Source organism: Acipenser ruthenus, chromosome 9 (genome assembly GCF_902713425.1).
Source record: "Acipenser ruthenus chromosome 9, fAciRut3.2 maternal haplotype, whole genome shotgun sequence".
In the NCBI taxonomy this organism is placed as follows: Eukaryota; Metazoa; Chordata; class Actinopteri; order Acipenseriformes; family Acipenseridae; genus Acipenser; species Acipenser ruthenus.
Genome location: NC_081197.1, coordinates 24,482,688 through 24,509,722, shown reverse-complemented (window position 1 = coordinate 24,509,722; position 27,035 = coordinate 24,482,688). Strand labels below are relative to the sequence as shown.

Genomic DNA, 27,035 nt, shown 5'->3' with positions numbered 1-27,035 from the left:
CTGGGACACTATCACCCTTCCTTAAATGCGCTTTACTTGCTCTTATCTGCCCCCTATTTTACTGCATTTAATCTTGTACTTCAGAGTACTGTAATCTGCCAAGTGTTTAACCTGTAGTATTTTGTATTTAATCATATCCTGATGTAACTATCACTGACACTGTTATCTGCTGTATTATTGAATTGTATTTTGTCACACTTGTACTTGCTTGAACCAAGTCATTGTATTTATCTTGCTCTTAATTGTATTATTACTTGTACTGTGATACTTGAAATGTATTTGCTTACGATTGTAAGTCTGCTAAGAAATAAATAATAATAATAATAATAATAATAATAATAATAATAATAATAATAATAATAATAATAATAATAATAATAATAATAATAAAATGCCCATTGACTACAATGGGGAGTGGAATGCCCATTGACTACAATGGGGAAAACAGAAGGACGGCCAATATCTCCAAATCCCAGACAGGAATCTTAAAATCCCGAATACCGTTTCTTCAAAATAAACTAGAACACAAAATAAAAGTGGAATGACATTGAATGACAGCTGCTTTCTATGGAATGACAGGCCTGGAATACCAAAAACACACTAAAAACATAGCACAAATAGGAAAGACAGCCTATATCTCGAAATCTCTAACAGGAATCTTAAAATCCTGAATACCGTTTCTTCAAAATAAAGTGATACACAAAATAAAAGTGGAATGACATTGAATGACAGCTGCTTTCTATGGAATGACAGGCCTGGAATACCGAAAACACACTAAAAACATAGCACAAATAGGAAAGACAGCCTATATCTCGAAATCTCTAACAGAAATCTTAATCATAGCCATATTTGTTTTAGATGCATCTCCAAGTTGTGCTGAAATAAGATTTTTTTGTCTGAAACCGTCATGCCGATCGGCATAGAAATTGGCACAAAGGTCCTGTTTTCTTTTTTTTAAATGTCCATAAATAAAAACATTTTTAATCATTTAATTACTTTGGGTACATCAATATACTTTTTTTATTTTTATTCTGTCATCTACATTTATGTACACTGCAGTTCAACCTTATCTGGACAGGCTCCTAGAACGAACAGGAGTCGACCCGGTAGTAGTCGTCCACATCGGTACAAACAACATTGGAAGAGACAGACCAAGATCCCTGCAAAACAAATTCAGTGAGCTAGGAAGGAAATTAAAAGACAAGACCAAAACTGTGGTATTTTCTGACTGCCGGCACCTTGCAAAGGACCATATGGACAGCTGGAAATACAAAATCAAAATGCATGACTGAAATCGTGGTGCACACAGGAAGGCTTCACCTTTCTTGAACATTGGAGCACATTCTACAACAAGGACTATCTATATAGGTGGGACGGACTGCACTTAAACAGAAAGGGAACCAATCTACTTGGAGAAAGGATCCTTGAGGAGGTCCAGAAGCATTTAAACTAGAAAGGAAGGGGGGAGAAAACAAAAAAACAGAAGAGAGACCACATCAAAACAAGGGCAACAACTCAGGTAAGACAACTATTAAATGTATTTATCTTAATGTTAGAAGTCTCAGAAACAAAATGTTAGAACTTGAAGCAACTGCACTAACAAGTAACTACGATGTGATAGGTGTTACAAAAACTTGGTTGTCTGAGAGTGATGGAGACGAATATAATATTAGAGGGTACACACTGTATAGGAATGACAGGTAGGACAGAAGAGGCGGAGGGGTAGCGCTATACATAAGAAATAGTCTTGAAGCCCAGGTGTTAAATCTGGACAAAGAAAACAACGCTGAATCAATATGGGTCAGAATAATGGACAAAAATTCAAAGGTCATAATACTAGGAGCATGTTATAGACCACCAAATTCAGACGCTGAGCAAAATAATCTGTTATACAATGACATTCGAAATGCGTGTAGAAAAGGAGAAGCCAAACTAATGGGGGATTTCAACTTCCCCCGTATAAAATGGGAGAACCCAGTGGGGAGCACGACGGACGAAATTGAAATGGTGGAAATGACAAATGACTGCTTCCTTACGCAATTTGTCAAGGCACCGACTAGAGGGGAGGCATGCCTTGATTTAGTCTTTTCAAATAATGAAGACAGAATAACTAAAACAGAGGTCAGAGAGCCATTGGCAAACTCAGACCACAACATGGTCTCATTTGAAGTATTTTTTAAAACCCCAAAAGTAATGACTAAAGCTAAGGTTTACAATTTTAGAAAAGCAAACTATGAAGGTATGAAACAGAGACTAACAGAAGTAGATTGGAGTAAAATAGAGAAAACATCCACAGAAAAAGGATGGCTGTTTTTTTAAAAATGTAGTACTAGAGGCACAAAACAATTACATCCCAAAAGTAGACAAATCTAAATCTAAAACAAAATGGCCAAAATGGTTTAATAGATCAATTAAAAAAAATATTCAGCGAAAAAAGGCACTTTTCAGAGCGTTTAAAAGGGACCAAAAACAAAGTACACAGAAAGAGTACTTGGAACTGCAAACACAAGTCAAAAAGGAAGTTAGAAAGGCCAAGAGAGAGATAGAAATCAATATTGCTAAGGGGGCTAAAACCAATTCCAAAATATTTTTCCAATATTATAACAGCAAGAGAACATTCAAAGAGGAGGTTAGATGTCTAAGAGACACAAATGGCAAAATCATAGACAAAGAAAAACAAATAGCAAATATATTAAATGATTACTTTTCACAGGTTTTTACAAAGGAGGACACGGACAACATGCCTCACATGTCGACCTGTTCCTATCCAATTTTAAATTACTTTAGCATAACAGAGGCTTAAAGTGTTAAAGGGACTAGGAGCTCTTAAAATAAACAAATCCCCCGGGCCAGATGAGATCCTCCCAATAGTACTCAAAGAAATGAAAGAAGTAGTTATTTACAAACCGCTAACCAAATTCATGCAACAGTCTCTTGACACAGGGGTTGTACCGACAGACTAGAAAATAGCAAACGTAATACCGATCCACAAAAAGGGAGACAAAACCGAACCAGGTAACTACAGACCAATAAGCCTGACTTCTATTATATGGAAACTTATGGAAACTATAATAAGATCTAAAATGGAAAATTACATATATGGTAACAATATCTTGGGAGACAGTCAGCATGGTTTTAGGAAAGGGAGATCGTGTCTAACTAACCTGCTGGACTTTTTTGAGGATGCAACATTGAAAATGGATAACTGCAAAGCATACGACATGGTTTATTTAGATTTCCAGAAAGCTTTTGACAAAGTCCCGCATAAAAGATTAATTCTCAAACTGAACACAGTAGGGATTCAAGGAAATGCATGCACATGGATTAGGGAGTGGTTAACATGTAAAAACAGAAAGTACTGATTTGAGGAGAAACCTCAAAATGGAACCAGGTAACCAGTGGTGTACCACAGGGATTAGTATTAGGTCCTCTGCTATTCCTAATCTACATTAATGATTTAGATTCTGGTATAGTAAGCACACTTAAATTTGCAGACGACACAAAAATAGGAGGAATGGCAAACACTATTGCCGCAGCAAAGGTCATTCAAAATGATCTAGACATGATTCAGTACTGGGCAGACACATGGCAAATGACATTTAATAGAGAAAAGTGTAAAGTATTGCATGCGGGCTATAAAAATGTGCATTATAAATATCATATGGGAGATAATGAAATTGAAGAAGGGAACTATGAAAAAGACCTAGGAGTTTATGTTGACTCAGAAATGTCTTCATCTAGACAATGTGGGGAAGCTATAAAAAAGGCCAACAAGATGCTCGGATATATTGTGAGAAGTGTTGAATTTAAATCAAGGGAAGTAATGTTAAAACTTTACAATGCATTAGTAAGACCTCACCTAGAATATTGTGTTCAGTTCTGGTCACCTCGTTACAAAAAGGATATTGCTGCTCTAGAAAGAGTGCAAAGAAGAGCAACCAGAATTATCCCAGGTTTAAAAGGCATGTCGTATGCAGACAGGCTAAAATAACTGAATTTATTCAGTCTTGAACAAAGAAGACTACGTGGCGAATCCTAAAAAGTATAGACAATGTCGACCCAGGGGACTTTTTTGACCTGAAAAAAGAAACAAGGACCAGGGGTCACAAATGGAGATTAGATAAAGGGGCATTCAGAACAGAAGATAGGAGGCACTTTTTTACACAGAGAATTGTGAGGGTCTGGAACCAACTCCCCAGTAATGTTGTTGAAGCTGACACCCTGGGATCCTTCAAGAAGCTGCTTGATGAGATTCTGGGATCAATAAGCTACTAACAACCAAACGAGCAAGATGGGCCGAATGGCCTCCCCTCGTTTGTAAACTTTCTTATGTTCTTATGTTCTTATCTGTAGTAGACATTTTCCCAGGCTCACAAATTACAGAGTATTCTGCAGGAAAGTCTAAAAGTCACTCAAATAGTGAAGGAGTGTTTACAGTTTCAGCATCAACATTGCTTTAGAAATTCAGATAGGTAAAATGTGTTTGTAACCCCCCTTTCAGTTCTGCTTTAAAAAACAAATAATAATTCATCATTATTAAAATTAAATAAATAAAAATACTTTAGAGAAACTTATTTTGGTTTACAATTTATTCATGCAAACCAAGGGAGAGCTTGACCCAGCCCCTTTGCAGGTAGGGGGAGGGGGGAACCTGTTTGCTTTGCAGGCAGGGAGGGAACCTGTTTGCTTTGCAGGCAGGGAGGGAACCTGTTTGCTTTGCAGGGAGCCAAGCTTATTGTATGCAAGGCTTGGAAGGAGTCGGGTTACTCAATACACAACTCTGCATAAGTAAATTAAGACGTTAATGAAACTGTGCCTGAAAATCTATTATATGTTGACTATAGAACAGGTTGTTTTTATTCCTGAAGGCCTTGCTGGACTGAACGTGCTCTGCTATATATATATATATATATATATATATATATATATAGATGCACTGCCGCACATACATTTTTTAAAATGTATTTTACAATGTAAAATGACTGTACCATGAGTGTTACATATTACAGATACAATGATACTACGTATTATTAATTAAAGCTAACCAAGCTTAAAAATGAAATACAAATGTAACGGTATAGGAGGGCAGCAAACTTTGATTTAATATTTTCAAAGGTCTCAATCGCAAACGCAATCAAATCAAACCGTTCCCATGTATACTGGGTCAAAGAAACATTGACGAGGTGAGCTTTATTTGCGCGGCGCGGGGGAGGCGGAGTAAATGGAATTGTGTCGGTGGGTGTCGTCAGTTCCGTTCGGCGTCTCCAGGAAGGTTCTGAGTCAAGAAGCTGGAGGCGGAGAGAGGGGTAGATAGACTGGAATAATGTATTAAAACACGAACAATATTATTTACTAACATATGCTGTTTATTTATTGCAATTATAATACAAAATACCAACCACTACAGAGGGGAACCTACAGATCGACATACAGACGGAACGGCGCACACGGTACGATTGTTGTTATTTTTGCAAACTGTAACCGTTAAGTGCAGTGCTGATACTGATTTTGTATCAATATGAAATGAAATTAAAAAAAATAATAATACATTTAATTAAAATGGTGGTAGGTTTAGTGGATCCATTTCAGAATGTTAACTCGCGTTAGATCAGGAGAGATGGTGTGGATTAATTAAAAATGTTCATGATCTATGGCGTTGCTTATATATAATGATTTTGTACCAGCTGCTGTATATGGTGAATTTAAATAACTCGTTATGTATGCTATTACAGGCTTCATGATCATCATCCTCCTCATCCAACAATACATATTTATTCGTGGTGTTTTGCAACACTGGATTGTGATCCATACATTTTTGACCTCAAGGTGTTTTCCTGGTTTAATTTTGCATCTTTATTGTACCTGATTCTACTGTGTGTATATCATAAATCATCTATTTTGGAAAAGGATGTGAAATACTATGTGTGTGAATGTGATTACACACTATGTGGTATTTAACCCCAAATCGTGTTGGGTGGAAATACAATTATGATGATCAAACAGGCTTGTGTTCCAATTTACAGATATTTCTCTCGAAGTGTCAAATGGTTTTTTTTTTTTTTTTTTGTTTTTTTTTTAATATTTCTTCATCGACAGTTCCAACATTATTGAACAACGTAATACGGAAGTTATTGTGCCTTTGTAACTGACATTTGTTATTTAAACGGTTTTTCCAAAGGGTTTTGTAGTGTGGGTTTCATTAAGGCCCTACAGGTACACCTGGCCAGGGCTGCTGGTATAGGAAGCGATATATACTCCTGGAAACAACGGGCCTTGACAATTTTGATTAGACAGAACATCAGTTGTATTTTTACAGTTACGTCGTTTTTTTCGTGTGCTAGTATTACATGTTTTACAGAAAAGACTTTTTAACGTATTTTGTCACGTGGAAATGATGCTGTTGAAGGAGCGCAGTCAATGGGATCAGCTCCGTGAATTAGTACTAGGAATAAACACAGGTTGCTTATTATACAATGGTTTTGTTATCTTAGTGCTCCTTGCCCTTGAAGTCCCCTCTCACCCGGAGTTCCTCTCGTATGTGAAGCCCAATTATGATGACGTGGCGTTTGGTTTTTTGCCAGCTGTGTCCAGTAGTGGAATTCTCTTACCTAGATGGCTCGGTCAACACGCTGTTTTTTAATGTGTCGAGTTTTATAGTCCCTTCAGTTTAAGCCCTTTTAATGTGTTCATATTATTCTTCTATCTGAACCAGATCATCACTCCTAAATTATGGTTGGTGATGGGTCTTTATTATGTAGTTGTTGGTGCTGCATTAATGAGGTTCAAAGCGAGAAGTCTGTTGCAACAGCCTTTACGTAGTGTAAAGCTTGGATATGTGTTGAATATATACAAACATTACATGGGTTTTAAAATAAAAAAAAACACCTTTTAAATAAATAATGGATCCCAGTATTAGGTATTAAACCCGATTTTTATTCTCTTCAATACAATTAACAGCATCCCTTATCAATGTTTAGTACTATTTTTAATTGTCATTACACTGACGTTTTCTGAACTTTAAAACATACATACCTGCTGGTTGGCAGTAAACAAATCACCCAAACCAAACGGAAAAAAAAACAAAAACCGGTATTTTCATTTTTTTCTTAAGAGGAATTTAAGTATTTGTCCAACCTATTCTCCGGCCCAGCTGGATTTGTTGTCGGTGCATTTAATAGCTCCGGGAATCAATCAGCCTGGATTGTCAACCAACAGTTTTTAGGGGTAATCCAGTCATAATTACAGATATCTGTGGTTCTTTGTTAACCGGTAAAACCTCCAATACCTGGTACCAATCGGCACTAACAATATCTGTACACTCAGAATGCCGTGCTTTAAATTATTTGATAAAATGTGTATTTGAGTTCTCATTAAATGTAAGATATTTATATTCAAAATAAGAATATTTTATAAACCCGTTTCGAGTTCACACTTTTCATTAATTGTAATCCAGTGTCTTATTTTTTTAATTGCCTCGTGTGTAATCCAGCATTATAAATCTTATCATATATGTATTTAAAAGATATGGAACTGAAGCAAAATAAATAATAATCAAGAAGTAAATGGGTTGCGGACCACGTCTCTGTTTCACTGGGAGGTAAAATTGCATTTAGCTTCTATTTGCTATTAAAATGTTGCCTTGGATAAAGGTAGCAGGCAGTCAAGTGAATAAATAATAATATCGTCATTTTTTTACCCATTTATAGTTGCCCATTATTGTATCCAACAATAGAGCAATAATATGCACCTAAATTAAAGAGTAAGTAGCGGGGTTCCATAAAATATAACGTTTATGTTCCCATATGTTTCTACAACTGTTTAAATAATGTACCTGTAACTTTTATTTTCATTGTTAACATCATGACAACTTTTACACTTAAAACTTTAAAGTCTGTTTCAAAGCTTTTTACAAAATGTCCACTCTAGTGCAGTGGTTTTTGAGATCTGTCCTCTAAATTACTGCAGGAAGAGTGGTAAAATTGATCGTTATTGCTGTGTTACCTGTTTGACAATGTGGACAATAATCCTTACACTACCAGTGCATAGAGCTGACATTTTGAAAAGAGCTTTAAAAAGACTCAAGTTATAAGTTTAAAAAGTTGTCAAAGTTAACAGGTGTGAATCACTCAGAAAACACTGATTTTGTGTTTGTTTGAATTACAATTTCATGAACATTATTTCTTGTAACCGCTGTTACAAAACCTGTCAAACAATGGTGAGAGACTGTATATAGTTCACAGTTCTTGAAATTACTCTTTCAGGAAGAAATAAAAAAAAAAGGTATGCTGTTTAAGCATACACATTCTTACCCCTTTCGTGGAAGCACACGTTTTACTAGTTAAAAAGCAGTAAGGTAGTGCGAATGTATTGCACAAAAATAAAAAAATAAACCAGAAATCGATGCACTTCAAAATTGTGTATTGTTCACTATTATGTTATCTCTCCTACTCGTTTCATAACGCAGGGATCTGCTTTTTTGATGTAAGAATTTGAGCAAAACTAATAATTATCTGCCTATTGTGTGTTCATTTTTAGTGCTGGTGTTTTGGGAGTGAATAACACCGAATTACAAAACAGCAACGGTCATTGAAATCAGGGCCATAGCCAGCCATGGCAAATCACAGAGGCACTTATTTTAAAGTCAGGCACTATGACTAGTCGGTTGTACGTTCAAGTTTATTACATTGAGTTGTTTTGATCAGCAGCATCCGCGCTCTAACATCCTCAGTGCTGATTGGTTACTGTAAAGGGAACACGTGATCGACTTGGAGTCTCCGCTCTTAGTAACAAACTAGCTAAGTTCTGCCTTAAGTATGTGTGGTGCAACCGAAAATAGGACAGCGCTTAGTTATCAACTAACTAGTAACTACTAAGCACTTAGTGAAGGCTTTATGTGTTAACTTACGGACAAACTTACGCATAGCTGGTGGAACCCAGCCCAGGGTCCCCTAAACTAGTATTGTATAGAATTGTTAAAATTTGCATAAACTGAGTCCACTAAACTGCAGTTTACAAGTGGTTTCCACTAGCGGTTTAGAATTGGAATATTAATAAGCTGGGTTTGCGAAACTGCACACTACCAAGGGAATGTATTATTTCTTATTATATTATTAGGCTGATATGGACTTCTTTCTAATCAACATTATTATTCCTTGGTTGTTTCAAAGCCATTTGAACACATTTAACTAACATGGCTGTTAGTTAAACATACAAATCATACTCTGTTATAATCATATGGCCCTGTCCAAACTATACCTTTAAACCGTATTATTGCCTTTAAACCGGCTTAAAAGTGCTAAATATGGTTTGCGCCCACACTACGCAGCGTTTAATACCGTACTCGAGAACTGGACTCGAGACCACCTCAGGAGGTAGTCTTGAGTCCAGTTCTAATTGGATCGCGGTTTAGCTGTAGCGTCCCGGTGGACTGCACACAGGCCAGCTCCTCCGGCCATGGAAATTTTCTGGGAGGTCTCCAGACCTCCCCCCCCTTCTTCATGGCCGGCAGCTCCCCTTCATGGGGCTCCAGCCACAGTATTTCCTGCCGCATGGCAGGACTTGTAGCGACCCCAGGCGAAGCAGGACCCTCTGGAGGCGACGGCAGCAGCTGTGGACCCTCTGGAGGCGACGGCAGCAGTAGCGGACCCTCGGGAGGCGACGGCAGCAGCAGCGGACCCTCGGGAGGCGACGGCAGCAGCAGCGGACCCTCGGGAGGCGACGGCAGCAGCAGCGGACCCTCGGGAGGCGACAGCAGCAGCAGCGGACCCTCGGGAGGCGACGGCAGCAGCAGCGGACCCTCGAGAGGCGAACTCGGGAGGGGAGCCCCTGGCCATGGAGGTGGCAGCGGGAGCTCCACTTCTCCCTCGTACCCTGTAACTGGTGGCTGTCCAGGCGATGCGGAGCCACAGGCATCCCCAGGCGATGCGGAGCCACAGGCATCCTTGGGCAGTGCATGGCAGGCATCCTTGGGCGGTGCGAGGCAGGGCAGGCAGTCCTTCCCAGGACGGTGGAGGTGGAACCAGCAGGTATTCACCCTCTGCTGGTGGAGGTGGAGATGGAACCAGCAGGTATTCACCCTCTGCTGGTGGAGGTGGGAGGGGCAAGCAGTCCTCCCACGGTGGTTGAGGCGGAACCAGCAGGTATTCACCCTCTGCTGGTGGAGGTGGCGGAGGCAGAGGCAGCTCCTGCTGCTCTGCCCCTAGCGGTGGTTAAGACAGAGGCAGCTCCTGCTGCTCTGCTCCTGGCGGTGGAGGTGGCAGAGGAAGAGGCAGCTCCCACTGCTCTGCTCCTGCTGGTGGAAGTGGCAGAGGTGGGAACAGCGTGTAGTCTCCTCCTGTTGCAGGGAACCAGTGCTTCTCCTTCTCCTCTTCCTGGAGAATGGGGCAGTTGACCACAAAGTGGCCCCATTCCCCACAGGCAGTGCACCAGTTCTCGGCCTCAAGTGCGCTGAGGTATGCTCCCCAGCTGCCCTTCGGTCGTCCCTCCTCCTCCGCTCCAGGGCGGGGGCAGTTGACGACGGAGTGGCCCTCCTTCCCGCAGGAAGGGCACCAACTTGAGGCCTCAACCAGGCGAAGGTAGCCATCCCAGCGTCCACTCTTGGGCTTCCCTCTCTTGGGCTCTTGACGCTCGCGCTCCCCCCTTCTGGGCACTGGATGCTAGCACTCCCCCTCAGGCGCTGGAGTCTGCTTCTTCGCCTTCTTGGCACCACCCCTCCTTCCCTTCTTCGGGACCAGCAGTTCCACCTCCTGCCATGGAGGGGGTTGGTCGGGTGCTTTGTGCCCAACGTTGCCGGTGGCAAAGCACCACTCCTCCCCTTTGAGGCAGGTGAAGCAGGTTTCCTGATCCACCTGTGGTGATGGTATGGCCTTCAGGTGGATCCACTCCTCCGCGGTCTCCACCTCACCTCGATCAAAGGCCTGCACAAAGAGGGGGTCTTCATATGGGCACACATCAGGGAGGTGCCCATACTCCAGGCAGGCGAGGCACCATATAGCCCCTCCTTCCTTCAACTCCCTCTGATGCTCATGCCACCTCTCCATGTACTCCTCCACTTTATCCATTTTTTTTTTTTTTTCAAACACTAAACACTATTAAAAAAAAAAACAAAAACATCCTTTTCTTTCCTGGTCCGGCTCTTGGAGGCGTTTTGTCCCACGCAGGACACCATATGTGGTCGAGCAGCTGTAGAGTGGCGTGTGTGGTGACGTCATGGACCAGGAAGTACCAGAAACAAAACAATGGATGGGCGGGTGAAGCTGAACGCAACTGCGCTCAGCGTATTTATTAAATAATAAAACAAAACAAAAGATTTAAACAAACAAAACACAAAACAAAAAGGCGCGTTGGCCAAACAAATAGAAATAAATAAGCGTGCTGGTTTTCTCTCCGCTCCCCGTACTCTCCTCTGTACACTCTCCCCCCGCAGCACGGACAGCTGCAGGTTCTTATACTCTGGCCGAGGGGTTAACTAGCTGTTAATTATCTTATTACCCCTCGGCCACAGTCTGCACGAGTTTAGTAAGGATGCGTGACTGTCAGCTAGTTAAATAAATCAGTAGCTGATCAGCCACGCATCCTCACAAGATTTTTAAAATATAAAAACAATAACAAATACGCTGTGCTTTTATCTGCACCGCAAATAATAATACAAATAATAATAAACAGTGCACATATAAATATAGGGGCGGGACACTCCGCCACACATTTTACAAAAATGTGTTGATTTTATACTGGGTTACGACCCTGACTGAAGATGTCATTAGCAAAGGGGTCCGGTTGTACTAAAGAGGTCAAACAATAGGCCATGTTTTACTGAACTTCTTAAAACTAATAAACAAACAATTACCATATGTTGCTTAAAACATAATAACACAATATTCATAATAAAGTAGAGTTCTTATCCATAAACAGTAACACGTTTAAAGCTTGGGACTCGCTGTCTGTAGATTGGTGTTGTTTACATTATCGTCAGCATATTTTTAGTGATTGGAAGCTTAAATTATTTTTTTAAAAACACACTTTTTTCTTATACCAATACAGTACTGGTGAGTGATAATCAGTTCATTTGAAAACCAGGCTTTAATCACTGATAATAAGTGCACAGGCGGTGATTCCGTGAATGCTCTGGGGCTCAAGCACCAATGCCACGGGGGTAAATAGTCCCGCATAGTGCAAATAAATCCCGTTCTGTCAATATGTAGTGTGGATGCTTCACAAGCACAACTGATATTGCAGCGTTTAAAAATATAAAATCCATTTATACTAAGTCTCCCAGCTTTCTTGAAAAGATCTGCGTTTCCCGTGTTTTCTTTTGTATTTGTTTTGTCATTAGTATCTATATAGATTCAGCGTCTGTCAGTTTTGGCAGATTCTACTTTATTTGCTGAAATGGTTTTCTCCCACTGCTAATTAAAAATAAATAAATAAATAATAAAATCAAATCGCCACCTGTGGCGGAGTGTCCCGCCCCTAGGTATATATGTGCGCTGTTTATTATAAATATTATTTGAATTATGATTTCTGTAAATATATATGTTGATGAAAAGCTGTGTTATTTATTGTCTGGCAAGGACGAGCGAGGTGCCGTCCGCCAGGTTATTTTGTTTATATTTTAAAAACCTTGTGAAGATGCGTGACTGATCAGCTACTGATTATTTAACTAGCTGACAGTCACGTATCCTTATTAAACTCGTGCAGACTATGGCCGGGGGGTAATAAGATCATTACTAGCTAGTTAACCCTTCAGCCAGAATATAAAAGCCGGCTGCTTTGCTTGATCGAGGAAGGGTGTTCGAGAGTGGAGAACAAGTGAGGAGTTAGGAGGTAAAAGATAATTTAGAAAATAAACAATTGCTATTCATGTGGCGTCAAACCAGCACGACTACTTGTTTGTTATCTTTTATTGTTTGTTTGTTTGTTTGTTTGGCCAACGAGCCCTTTTTTGTTTTGTGATTTGTTTAAAATCTTTTGTTTATTATTTAATAAATGAGCTGAACGCCGTAGCGTTTCAGTTTTGCCCCACCATTACCTGTTTGTTTTGGTGTCTTTCTGGTCTGACATCACCCCTGCAAAGCCACCCTTTCACACCACCTAACAATTTCATCCCGAGGCCTACAGTGAAACGTACTGTCTTTAAATTGTGACTTTAATGAAGACTACATGTGTACACAATTATTGTAGATAGTAATTCATAGCCAGCCAGCATTTTTCTAAATAACAACACATGTAATGTACAATAAAATAAACATTTTGCTTGTGTCAATTTCAGGCGGAGCTTCATGGTCGGCATGGTGACACAGCTGAGAGAATTTGTTCCTCTGTCACATCTCGTCTGGTGCTGTTAGTTTCTCAGCGCACAGTACAGCTAGTCGCAAAGTAACAAGGTGAAAACAGGTGATTGATCGATCTGTATGAGTGTTTACGAAGGTGCTTTGTTAAAAAAAATGTAAATCTGAATTCATAACGGTGTTTATTTTTTAGCAAAATAAAATCTAAGCCTATTTTTAGGGACCCCAAATGTTGTTGTTGATTCTAACTTAGGCACTTCACATAAGGACTAGTAAGTTTACATTAGGACTACCAAGTTTCAAAAGGTAGTAGTACTTTGGACTAGTAGCACAATATTGTTAGTTTCTAACCCTGCTGCGGCAATTGCCACTGGTGCCGTCGGTTATTTCGCACCCTGGATATATGTCTGTTTACTGCATTCTTCCATAGTTTAGCCATTTGTGCACTCTACTTCCTTAGAATGCACACGTTACTTATTGTCCAGTTTGTTTATAGCACCAAAAGGACATTTTAGCATTAGGGTTAGTGGGGTGGTCTCAGTCTTGCACACTACTGTGTAACTTTTGTATGATTTAAAGCAGTACAGGTATATTTGAGTGAAAAAAATATTTTGCAATCATTTTTATTTCCACGTTCCACTGAAAATTAAACTGAGAATACAAGTTTGCAAAAATGCTAATAAAAAGAAAAGCTATGAAACATCGGATATACACAATACAGTGATGGAAATAAGACTCCCATTGCATAGCAGTTTGATCCATTCCTGTTTTACTGTCAGTTTAATAGGACATAAGAAAGGTTACATTGCTATTTATTTTCTGTTCATTAATATTAAACCACCCATAACATGCAATTGCTCTCCCAATCAAATCAGTAACGTTGCTCAGTTTTACTTGTTTGCTGCTGATAGTAAATATATAGAGCAGCAGTGTGGAGTAGTGGTTAGGGCGCTGGACTCTTGACCGGAGGGTCGTGGGTTCAATCCCTGGTAGGGGGCACTGCTGCTGTACCCTTGAGCAAGGTACTTTACCTAGATTGCTCCAGTAAAAACCCAACTGTATAAATGGGTAATTGTATATAAAAAATAATGTGATGTCTTGTAACAATTGTAAGTCGCCCTGGATAAGGGTGTCTGCTAAGAAATAAATAATAATAATAATAATAATAATAATAATGATATTATAGGAGCCAATTTACACATTCACTTCATTCAGTTTAGGGGCAATTTTAAAATCCCGTTCAGTCCTGGGATTGTGGAACCTGTTGGCAAGCCTAGTCAACAGCTGACCAACACCTACGATAACTTTGCTGCGTCAAAAAGTCTGCAAACTAGGGGGTGATTCAATCCTTCTGGTGCACCCGTAGACGTGTCTGCAGCTAATGTGCGGCTTTTGTCTGCAAGGGAAGTATAAACCAGCCTTAATACTGATCCCTGTGGTGCTCCTCTGGTTACCTCGCTCCATTTTGAGGTTTCTCCTCTAATCAGTACTTTCTGTTTTCTACATGTTAACCACACCCTAATCCATGTGCATGCATTTCCTTGAATCCCTACAGCTTTCAGTTTGAGGATTAATCTTTTATGCAGGACCATCTGATATGCTTTGCAATATTAGGCGGTTGCCAAAATCTCAAAGGACGAGGGTTTTTTTGGATGTATTTGACTCTTCCTAGAACAATTCCTAAAAAATTTATTTTTTACAGTAGCGTCTTAGAATTGGTGTCCTTATTTTCAGAACACTGGGGAACATTATAAAGTACCGTATTCCTTCAAATTTAAGACGCAGCCCAAATTTCCCAACATCAATTAGAGGAAAAAATAAAACATCAAATAAATATGCATTTACAAAAATTCAGTTACGCTTGTGGAGGCAGTTTGTGGCTGTCTGCTGTCACACAGAGTATTACACTTATGTGCTGCTTCTCCTTTCCAGTCAAGATTACTTACACCTGATTTTCTCTCAGTTTGTATGGGGGTCTGATCAGCATTTCTGGTCTGTCCAAGCTGGTACTGTTTGTTGGAAACGCTGAAATTGTAAAAGCTTCTCTTTGAATTCCTTTGAAAATGGCTGCTGGTATGTCATGGTTGATTTGCGGTCGGGCAGTAACGTTTTGGTTCTTCCTTTCTCAGCAGTAAGTCACGTTGCTGCTTGTATACTTGGATAGTCACGTCTTTTGTTGGCGATTTTTTATAGACACCACTACTGTACTCAAATTTGAGACGCAAGCTATTTTTGAGAAGCAAAAAATGGTTCAAAAAGTGCATCTTAAATCTGAAGGAATACGGTACTTAAGAAACCATAAAAATGTGTATATTTTAACACTTTTTTTTTTATTTAAAAAAATGTAAGCTTTTTTTTTTTTTTTTAATGCATTCCGCTATGTGTTCTTCTGTGACCTGAGGGACCTTATAGTTAGGGGTGCACCCATTCAAGATATTCTTGGCCGATACCGATAGCCAATGGTTATCTACCCATATCATCTAACACCGATTGGATACCGATAGTAATAGATAGTACAGGTTAGCTATTGTAAACTACTAGAACAAGACATGGGGCCTATATTTAAACTTTTATAATTCTAGATGTTAAAAAATGAACAGATATTGTTTACTTGTTACATTTCAGAAAATGAATACAAATAACAACTTAGTATTATATTGTGTGCTTGACAACAATTTATACATTTGTTTTACAACAGTCACACACAAATAAAATGTTGCATTTGTACTAGTAAAAACACTTCTATAGAAAAATCTAATGTGACTAACTTTTATAGCCACTTGCTGTCATTATATTGCATATTATAACTTCTGCCTATATTGTACAGTAGAAAAGAAAATTTAGCACAATAATCAATTTCTGCTTCAAAATGTGGCCGAATACACTCACAACCAATGCAGATTAACCACTTCAGCTGCAGATGTAAAAATGAAACCCCTTTCCAGGTACCAGATTTTGAAAATAGTAATAATAATGTTTTCAAACCTGTAATTGCTACAAAATGTTAACATATGATGAATAAAACACAAATAAATGACAGAAACTGTGTTTTTCATTAACTCTTTATGCTGCTGTGTACTACATACCCATATTCAATATAGAGATAAAAACAGTTTTTTTTTTTGAACAATGAAAATAAAAATGCTGCTAATAACAATCAGTAAACAGTAATTATCAAATAAAAATCAAACAACATCAAAACGTGTGCCAGTATCGACTTGCTCTGTGCCATTTATTGAAATGTTCAATACAACAGAACCTGGGATTGCCTTTGCAACCACTGCACATTTTTCTTGAGTCCTTTCTTTTATTTTCATTTTCATAGCAGACCCTGCACCTTCCCTTGTGTTGGAGGGATAGTCACAAATGCATGTACACAGCTACTTTGCGCAGGCATTGTGATGGATCTGGCTACCGCATTGCCTGTACCCAGTGCTGTGTTTAGATAGTATTTCGTCACAGCACTGCCATTTCAAACCAAACAGCTTCCCATTTGCAGCTGGCTTACCTGTAAAATAGCTGCATGCCCTTTTGTTTGTACAGTTTATTATTCTTCTTCTTCTTCTTCTTATTATTTCTTTCTTAGCAGACGCCCTTATCCAGGGCGACTTACAATTGTTACAAGATATCACATTATTTTTACATACAATTAACCATTTATACAGTTGGGTTTTTACTGGAGCAATCTAGGTAAAGTACCTTGCTCAAGGGTACAGCAGCAGTGTCCACGCCAGGGATTGAACACACAACCCTCCGGTCAAGAGTCCAGAGCCCTAACCACTGCTCCACACTGCTGCCCTAGTTTATATTGTTCTTGGCTCCACATCCTCTTCATCATCAAGTGATAAGTCAGCATCACTGTCGCTTATCGAAATCCTCCATTCCCGTTTCTCATTATAGAAAGACCACGTACGTTGCCATGTTTACCTTTTGCTAAGAACTATATAAACTACAACTAAACAAGTAAAACTAATAATAAAACAAACAATAAGAAGTTAAAACACTGTGTATATATACTTGTAAAAGTTGAATGGCTTCCCACAATATATCTGTCTTCTAAACGCCCTCAGGTAGATTGGAATCGCTACATGACACACAATTGGATACAAATGTCACCTGACCCTTCCCCGACTTTCATTGCACATTCCACAGTACTAGCACTGCCTTGGAGAATGAAACCTGAAACGCTAGACTGAGAAACCGCTCATAGAATAGAATGGGAAACTTGACATACGCAGGTACGGCATGGTACTGTAACTGGGTTTTCATGTGACGTGCGTACGTCATGGTGTTGAAGTGGTTAAGCAAGATTATAATTACAAAAGGGAATTTTGAAGTACATAGTGTAATAATAATATAATAATAACTTAAACCATCGATGTTATTTAGGATTCAACCTCAACTTCCAAAAAGCATCAGAATAATGTAAGCAAACTGTATATTTTCAAACTCTACTTTTTTGCTCTGTGTAAACACACTATTTGATGTTTTGTTATGGTTTTGCCTATAAACAGATAAAAATGTAAAAAAAAAAAAAAAAAAAGTCATTCATAAGACGCCATAAGTCCAGCATTAAAAATAAATATATAAATAAAAACCCAGAATAAAACGGCCCCTACACGAACATTGGTTTTACCCACCATAGTCCGCTCTGCACTATTTACAACAGCCAGCGTTAGCAGCGGTGTGACTGCAACAGAAGATACTGGTCAGTTTGGATACTACAAAAAATGATTAACTAAATATAGGCTAGGTGTATTGTTAGTTAAGTTTGTTTTATTCTTTATTAATTAAATTATATTCTGATGGTTATGTATTTTTTTTTTTTAAATAAGGACGATAACACCGTGTAACAATTTTTTTTTCTTCTTTTGTTCCTGGGTAGTAAGTGTTATTTCCTAATTGCTTATGCCTCAAAAGTATAGAAAATGGCTATTCCCCATAAACTTTGCTTTTGTGACCAGGACATTGATATTTTGAAAGTTACCTATTTTCCAGAACATTCCAGATAGATTCAGTGCTGAGTAAACTTGGAGTAACTTCTAGAACTTTCCAGTAATATAAATAGTAATATAAATACAGGGGCCTTAAGCCCACCAGTTCAGTTTAGTTCCAGCTGCCTAAGTGGATACATATCTGCATTTTTCTGAGATGGCATCAAGGTCATAGGAGACTTCAAAATGGTGGCATTCCTGATGGGTCTCCAAGGTGGTTTTACCAAGTTTCCCTGCTATCTTTGCCTTTGGGACAGCAGGGACACCAAGGCACACTACCACAGGCGGGACTGGCCACAGCGGACCGAGTTCTCTGTGGGGAGGAACAACGTCAAGTGGGAGCCACTGGTGGACCCCCGGAAGGTGCTGATGCCACCACTGCACATCAAATTGGGCCTTATGAAACAATTTGTCAGAGCTCTAGATAAGGAGTCGGCAGCCTTCAAGTACCTTCAAGACTTCTTCCCTAAGCTGACTGAGGCAAAGGTCAAAGCCAGTGTCTTCGTCGGACCACAGATAAAGAAGATCCTGGTGTGCAATGAATTCCCCAAGAAGCTCACTAGTAAGGAGAAAGCGGCTTGGAACAGCTTTGTCGCAGTGGTTCGGGGCTTCCTGGGCAATCACAAGGCCGAAAACTATGTGGAGCTGGTTGAGACTCTGGTGAAGAACTACGGCACAATGGGCTGTAGGATGTCCCTCAAAGTCCATATCCTTGATGCTCATCTTGATAAATTCAAGGAGAACATGAGAGCGTACTCGGAGGAGCAAGGCGAGCGCTTCCACCAGGATATACTGGACTTTGAACGCCGCTACCAAGGACAGTATAACGAGAACATGATGGGAGTCTACATTTGGGGGCTGATTCGTGAAAGTGATTTACAGTATAATCGTAAATCTCGAAAAACTACTCACTTCTAAATCTTTTGTAGTCATTTTTGTATTACTTTAGTATAAATACATGTTAATTTGGATTCATATGTTGTTTTTTTCTGACTTTATGTGAACGAAAAGACACAAATTCGCCCGTTTTCTCATTGGAAATAGGTAATTTTCAAAATATCACTGTCCTGGTCACAAAAGCAAAGTTTGTGGGGAATAATAGCCATTTTCTATACTTTTGAGGCATAAGCAATTAGGAAATAACACTTACTACCCAGGAACAAAAATTGTGTTACATAGTGTAATAGGTTTGTGTTGCTGCGGGGCCATAAATGGGTTTAAGTTCTAACTCTAAATAAAATGTTACTGTTATTAAGCACTGGTAATAATCTGAAGCAGCGGTATTGCAAAATAACAGAATCCTGTTTTTACTTTTAGAAATGTTTTTTTTTTTCATTAAAAACTTGTCATTCTTCATTAATTTATTTTCAGTTTTCATATTGAAGCTTGTTGTGTACTGCTCATTCAAGCAAACCAAGTAGGAATTTGCTTAAGACGTTTTTCAAGTCAAGTTAGCTTATTTGTGTATAAGTAATGACAATAGTTTAATCTTACTTTAAATGCACGCACCTGAATTGTAAGGTATAAACTGTTTGCTTATACTCTCCCTACCGTCAGCCCTGGTTAAAAATATAAATAATGTACCCGATCTGAAGCAAGTTTTACACTTGCTTCGGAATATTAAAGTAAAAAATCTAAATATTTTAAAACTAGCAAGAAATGACTTGTTGAACGCAGCAGTTACATTATTGTTTTACATTATTGTTTTGCTCTCTAACTCAATGGACCATATTTAGAAGTAAGCACAAAGGCAAAGACACAATTGATTAGAGCAATAATAAAATAAGAAACAATTCTTGACTGGTCCTTCCTGCAACTAAGTTTTATACTGCTGAAATTGTTCAGTAAAAAAATAACGTCTTTGCATTTGCTTTTTTTAATAGTAAAGCAGTGCTTTAAACATGGCATGGAATTTTAAACTGCCTTACTTGGGGAATAATTACCTTCTAAAGAACAGTACTTGTTTTTCTTTGTTTGTTTAACACTTTCCTTTAATAACCTACATGTGAGAATTCTAGGTGCAGTACTATGCAGAGACTTGCATGTATTTGTATTTAATGGGTGCTCAGTAAGTACGTATTGTACATTTTATGCTGAAACATCTGCCCAATTTTGCTTGGTTTCTGAGAGCTTCTTAATTGTAAAAAAAAAATTAAAAAAAATAAAACAAACATACATTTGCTTCTCAATGCTCAGCAGTTAGTCCTTCAGTTTGCCCCCCTACTGTTTAACAAAGTTCGGCACCTATGATTGACACACAATTCTTTAACCATTGCTTCTGACATTGATTACAACACTGAATTGTTGTACTGCTTTTAGAATGAAACACTCACCTATAGATACCAAAACTGACTTGTGCTACTGAATAAGAAAGATTACGCCAATTTCACCCATGTTATTGTAATGCACCTTTTTCTGGTGTCCCAAAACATGTGGTATCCTGCTTGCAGCTTGTTCAGAATACCGCTGCTAGAATTCTGACAAAAACCAGGAAAAGTGAACATGTTACCACTGTTTTAGCTTTGTTACACTGGCTCCTTGTGCTGTATAGAATTGATTCTAAGATTTTGCTGTTAGCTTACAAGGCCCTGAATTGATTACCACCTAGTTATTTGCAGGAGTTACTGATCCTGTATCTTCCAAACCGCACTCTGAGATCACAGGATGTGGGGCTGCTGGTTATTCCGAGGGGCAACAAAAGCAACATGGGATGCAGGGCATTTTCTTGTAGCGCTCTTAAATTATGGAATGCTCTGCCTCCATTTGTCAGGGAAGCTGGGACCGTTACAGTTTTCAAGTTAAGACTAAAAACACACTTTTATAAAATGGCTTTCTTATCTTAGTGGGTTTTAATGTAACTTTTAAAATGGCTGCTTTTGTATTATTATGTGTATACTGTTATTTAAATATGTTAAGTGGTCTGATTGTGGCAGTTGTATGTGTGACATGCTATACAAATATGGTGGGTTTTTTTTCTGCTATGTACTGTACAGTGCTTTGCGATACTTTACTTTATAAAAAGCGATATATAAGTGCAATAAATAAAGTTGCAGTCGAATGCGGAAGCTAGGGTTGGTAGGAAGCTAGGGTTGGAATGAATGAATGAGTGAATAAACAGATTATTAAATGAATAATCACGAGGTGGATGGCCCTGAAAATGAATACATTGATTATATAATGATTTCAACTTTTGAGTTTGCCTGCTGGGGCCCCCTAAGTGCGTGGGCCCCTGTGCAACTGCACTGGCTGCACCGGCTCTTCCTCCGCCACTGCAAAACAATGTGTATTGCACGGAGTAAATAACAACGGGTTACAGTCCCAAACAATAAACACAATAATACTAACACGGTCACCAGTCCTGGGTGCATGCCGTAGTGCTCGTGGCGGGTGATACAGTTTATTTAATGATAGTAGTGAAGTGCTGTTCCGGCTTTGTGCCGGCCTTTCCCATTACTCTCCCCTCCCGGGAAAAAATAATCTGCATTTTGGTGGTTTCCCCGCACGGTGTACCATGTAACCACCAAGTTATCCGGGCATTGCTGTCCTTTATTGTGCTTAACCACTTGAGTGGGTCATGGTCTGTGACAAGATCAAATGAATGTCCCAGCAGGTAGTATCGTAAAGAGTGAGTATCCCATTTAATGGCCAAACACTCCTTTTCGACTATGGAGCAGTTGCGCTTTTTTTACTAAGATACAGTATCGGGTGTTGCACTCTGTCTACCTTTTGGGACAAGACAGCACCCAAACCCACATCCGACGCATTGGAGTGGAGGATGGATGTCTTGGTGAAATCAGGTGTGATAAGAGTGGGGGCCTGGCAAAGTTTACGCTTAATAGTATCAAACGCCCCATGACACTCAGGTGACCACTTAATTAAACTTGGAGCACTCTTTTTGGTGAGGTCTACTAAAGAGTTAACCACTGTGGCATACTCTGGGGTAAAGCGGCGGTAATAACCGGCTAATCCCAGTAGTGACCTCACCTGAGTCAGAGGGATCACTGCATCAACCAAAGCCTGGATTTTGATGACAACGGGTCTCACCCTTCCATTTCCAATTAAAAATCCCAAATACTGTGTTTCTGTCTTGGCAAATGCACATTTTCTCAAGTTAGCTGTCAGCCGGGCTACCCTTAGAGACTGAAGGACGGCTGTAACCCTAGCCAAATGCTCTCGCCAGGTGGAGCTGTAAATGACCACGTCATCAATATACGCTGCTGCATATTCATGATGTGGGCATAAACCTAGTACATCAGTCTCTGAAAGGCAGCGGGCGCACCATGTAGCCCAAACGGCATGGTTTTAAAGTGGAACAGCCCTTCTGGTGTTGAAAAATGCGGTTTTCTCTCTAGAACTGCGGGTTAAGGGGATCTGCCAGTATCCCTTTGTCAGGTCCAGAGTAGAGATAAACTTTGCCTTTCCCAGTCTATCTAGAAGTTTGTTGACTCGAGACATAGGGTTCGCATCGAACTTGGCAATAGAATTTACCTTCCGGAAGTCCACACAGAAGCAATTGGTGTCGTCTTTTTTGGCTACTATGGCAATTGGACTGCAGCACTCGCTCCTGGAAGGCTTAATCACCCCAAGCTCGAGCATGTCCCATACCTCTTTGTGAACTTCACTTCGTGTACTTGCCGGGATCCGGTAAGGTCAGAAAAAACATCGCTGAACTCCTAAATAAGCTTACGCAGCTCCCGTTGCTGATCTGGAACCAATTGTTACCCCATCGAAATGATTTTAGTGCTAGGGGTCTCTGGACAGGGGCCTAAATCATCTTGTACGTTGCCTGGGGCTATAAATAAGACCTCCCTTGCCTGCCAGGGCGTTAATAAATGTATTGTATATTTCATGTTCGTTATGGCGATCGGGCTGTCTAATTTCGTAATTCACCTTTTCTGTAGCCCAAATCACATCATATGGCCCCTGCCATTTAGCACATAATATCGATTCTGAGGAGGGAAGTAGCAGCATTACCTTGTTTCCAAGTCGAAAGGTTCAAATTCTTGCATTTTTATTGTAATGCTGCTGTTGCTGGTGCTGAGCCGATTTGAGGTTGTCCTGGGACAAACGACTGACCAAATCCAGGCAATCTAGGAGCACATGCTTCACTACGTTTTTGGATGAGCCTTTGTGCTCCTCCCACCCCTCTCTCAACAGATCGAGGATGCCGCGAGGCTGTCGGCCGTACAAGAGTTCGAATGGGGAGAACCCTGTCGAACTCTGCGGCACCTCTCTCACTGCAAAAAGGAGGTAGGGAAGAAGCGATGACCAATGTTTTTGTTCTTGAGTTACAAAACGTCTCCGCATCTGCCTCAAGGTCTGATTTAAATCGCTCCACCAAACCATCATTTTGTGGATGATAAACAGATGTCCTGATGGGACGTATTTTTAATACTTGCTGTAACGATTTAGACAAAAAGTTGGTTCCATGATCAGTCAAAATCTCCTTGGGGATCCCTACTCTAGCCATAATCTGCACTAACTCTGGCTATTGCAGCGGCACTGGTGGACCTCAATGGAACTGCCTCCGGGTATCGCGTTGCATACTCTACCACTTCTAATATATGAGTATACCCGGAATCATAAGGTAGCAAAGGGCCCGATATGTCCATTGCAATGCATTCAAAGGGGGTAGAAATAATCGGCAGTGCAACCAAAAATGCGGGGTGCACTCGACCCGGCGCTACTCTCTGGCAGTCTGGCAGTCTGGGCATGTGGCTACATATTTCGACACATCAGTATGAAGTCCTATCCAATAGAATCGAGCCAATGTCCGTTTCCTTGTTTTGTCAGCTCCGTGGTGCCCCGTAAAAGGGATATCATGCGCCAGCCTCATGACCTCGGTCCGACAAGATGGGGGAACCAATAATTGTGTTACAGGCTGTCCTGTGCCCGCGGCTAGATTTACCCTATACAGTAATTGCGGTTGATACTGAAGTGTGGATATACTAGCGCACCAGTGCCATCAACATCCTTACCTTCAATAGACCGGAACTGTCCCCAAGTGTGCACTAGTGACGGGTCATTATGTTGGCTCCACACTATGTCCGCGCTTGAGTACCACATGCCCGGTATATTGAGAGGGGTGAGAGTAGCATCTGCCCTATATGGCCAATTAACATCGCCCTCCCGTTCACACTGCATTCCGACTCCCTTTGAATGGCGTTTGTTACCATTCGAGTGCTCACCCACCAAACCCCAGCCTTGTCTCGGTGATACTCCCTCCTGTTTTGCGGTCCTTCTCTCTTTTATTCATTTTTCTAGGACGGAAAATAGGAGAAAACATTTCAGCTTGAAAAGGAAACATAGGGGGCTCCTGAGTGGCGCATCCAGTAAAAGCACGCGCGTAGAGTGCAGGATGCGCCCTATATAGTTCAGACGTCGCGAGTTCGAGTCCAGGCTATTCCTTTGCCGACCGAGGACAGGAGCGCCCAGGGGGTGACGCTCTATTGGCCGAGCGCTGCCAGGGCTTGCCTGTAAACTACCCGAGAGCTGCATTGTCCTCCAACGCTGTAGCTCTTGGGTGGCTGCATGGTGAGTCCGCAGTGTGAAAAAAAGCGGTCGGCTCACGGCACACACTTCGGAGGACAGTGTGTGTTCGTCTTCACCCTCCCAAGTCAGCACAGGGGTGGTAGCGGTGAGCGGAGCATAATAAAATAATTGGCCATTCCAAATTGGGAGAAAATAATAAAAATAATTGGCAACGACTAAATTTATGGAAAAAAAAGGAAACATAACCAATTCGTTCCCTTTTCATCTTTTCTGCCACGTTTACGTGTGTTGCTGAGACTGCCATTATTTGCATTAATTCTTTAAATTTTGGCCAGTCTCGGCCCAGAATAACTGGGTGTGGCAACCTTTCCGCCACCTCTACTACCAGGTGACGTTTTATCGGTCCTACTGATAAGTACACATTTAGTGTGGGGTATGCCGCCGTGTCTCCATAGATACAGGAGATGGCCACCTGACTTTGTGGCCGCCATGACACACCGCCCAATAGAGCTGTTCTAATCAAGGTCTGCTCACACCCTGTGTCCACTAATGTGTGGGTTTTCACATTGCCTAAAACCACATCAATCATACAAGGTCCCTCCCAACCATTTTCCCCTCGCTTTCCTATTTCAGGTGCCCAATTACATGCAGCCACGTCACACTCCATTGCAGCGGGGCATGACCTGGCCAGATGTCCTGGTTGGTTACACCTAAAACATGTTGGGGGGACAAAGGGAACATTGGTTATGTATCTGTCCCGTTTCTGGTATGGCAACGGGGTAGGGGCAGCACTTCTACCCCAGCTGGAGGCCAACCTTGGTCTCCATTAAGAGGAGGCAAGGGGGCCCATTGGGGTCGGCGGTCTCGGAGGTCTGGATCCCGGGGCTGATGGTGGTGGTGGTGGTGGAGGAGACGGAGGAGGTGCTCAGCTGCTCCGAAAGACGGGGACCGACCGTATCTCTGTCCGGGTGGAGACCAGGGAGTCCTCCAAATCCTCAGCCAGTTTCATGGGGTCCTCCAGGGCGTCGGGGCTGTGGCTCAAAACGCTCAAACGCGACCAGGTACGCCTCAGGCCAGCCCATCCAGGGAACTCTGTTCTCGCTGCTTAGCGCCCTCACAGGTCGGGAGGGAGATTTATAACCAAGAATCATTGTATTTCTGTCACACACCTACTTTTGTTATTTTTCGTTGTCATTCTTAATCTACTTTGTGTGTCAAAGTTCCTACTGCTGTAATTTCACTGGTGTCTTTTCTGTGTCTGCAGAACCACATGATGACCGACGGCATAATGAGTAAGGCAGCTACGATGGAGATCCCTATAAACAGCAATGGAGACACGGGGACCCTACCCGAGGACGACAGTCTGGAACAGGTGTGGGTCAGAGCATGTTTTGTATTGGAGCTTGTCTGGTACACATACCCTAAAATGTGATAACTTCTTTGTAAAAGGGAAATATGAAAATCTCAACAGAGTCTGCCTGTTTTAGGTTCTTTGTAATCCTGTATAAATCCTTGGGTTTAAATATTTCGCAGAATATAAATGGCAAGGATAGTTTATATTATAAATTGGGCATGGACTGTAGCTCCCAGTCTTGTCATGGTAGTGTGTTTTGCTGGGAAATAGTTGTAAGTATACAAGAGTTTTGGCTACAGAAACATTAACTCTTTGCGGTCCTATATCAGACCTGGTCCGACATCGCAATTTTCTCTTTCCGGTCCAAATGTCCGACATCATCAAAAAGACGCAAAAAACAGATCTCTAGTCGTTTTTTCTCTGGAAAAAAGCCGAGAAAACCATTCATAGGACCGATAGGAGCCGAGAGAAGCCGAAAAAAAAGTGCGTATCTCATGAATACTGATAGACCCGACACCACATAGATAACACGGACATAAACAAACAAGATAGCTGCTTCCACATCCAGCGCTCAAACAACATCACAGACATTTGCAGAGCTTTTTTTAGATGTTATAGTAATAAAATAACGACTTGGATCGCATTATTGAGAAGTTTGGTGATAAAACGAGTGATCAAGAGATGATTTATCGGTATGTACTATTATTAAGAGGCATTTGAAAAATATAGCGAACAAGGGGTGGGGCGAGGCTGGAGATGCAGTACTGCGTGTCCTGTTGATATGCAGTGCCTTTTAAACCTGTTTTACTGTGAAAAAAATACTTTTACAGCGCGTCTAAAATAAACTGCGTGTGTGAAAATAAATTGGACCTGACACACGCTGAATAAATGGACCGCTAAGGGTTAAAT

At 40.6% G+C, this 27,035-nt stretch overlaps 1 protein-coding gene across 10 annotated transcripts in view; it reads left to right on the top strand.

Moving 5' to 3' along the window:
- The first annotated feature begins 5,207 nt into the window (after window positions 1-5,207).
- arfip2b (ADP-ribosylation factor interacting protein 2b) overlaps window positions 5,208-27,035 on the top strand; it is an 86,726-nt gene continuing 64,898 nt past the window's right edge. For 3 of the 10 annotated variants that reach the window (XM_059029735.1, XM_059029737.1, XM_034009784.3), the window contains exons 1-2: window positions 5,209-5,450; window positions 26,037-26,144. In XM_059029735.1, coding sequence (XP_058885718.1) covers window positions 26,043-26,144 — 102 coding nt within the window. In that variant the 5' untranslated portion in view covers window positions 5,209-5,450; window positions 26,037-26,042. Of the gene's footprint in view, window positions 5,451-13,267; window positions 13,393-26,036; window positions 26,145-27,035 lie in introns of all 10 variants that reach the window. The other 7 variants (XM_059029734.1, XM_059029733.1, XM_059029736.1 and 4 more) reach the window with 7 other exon arrangements.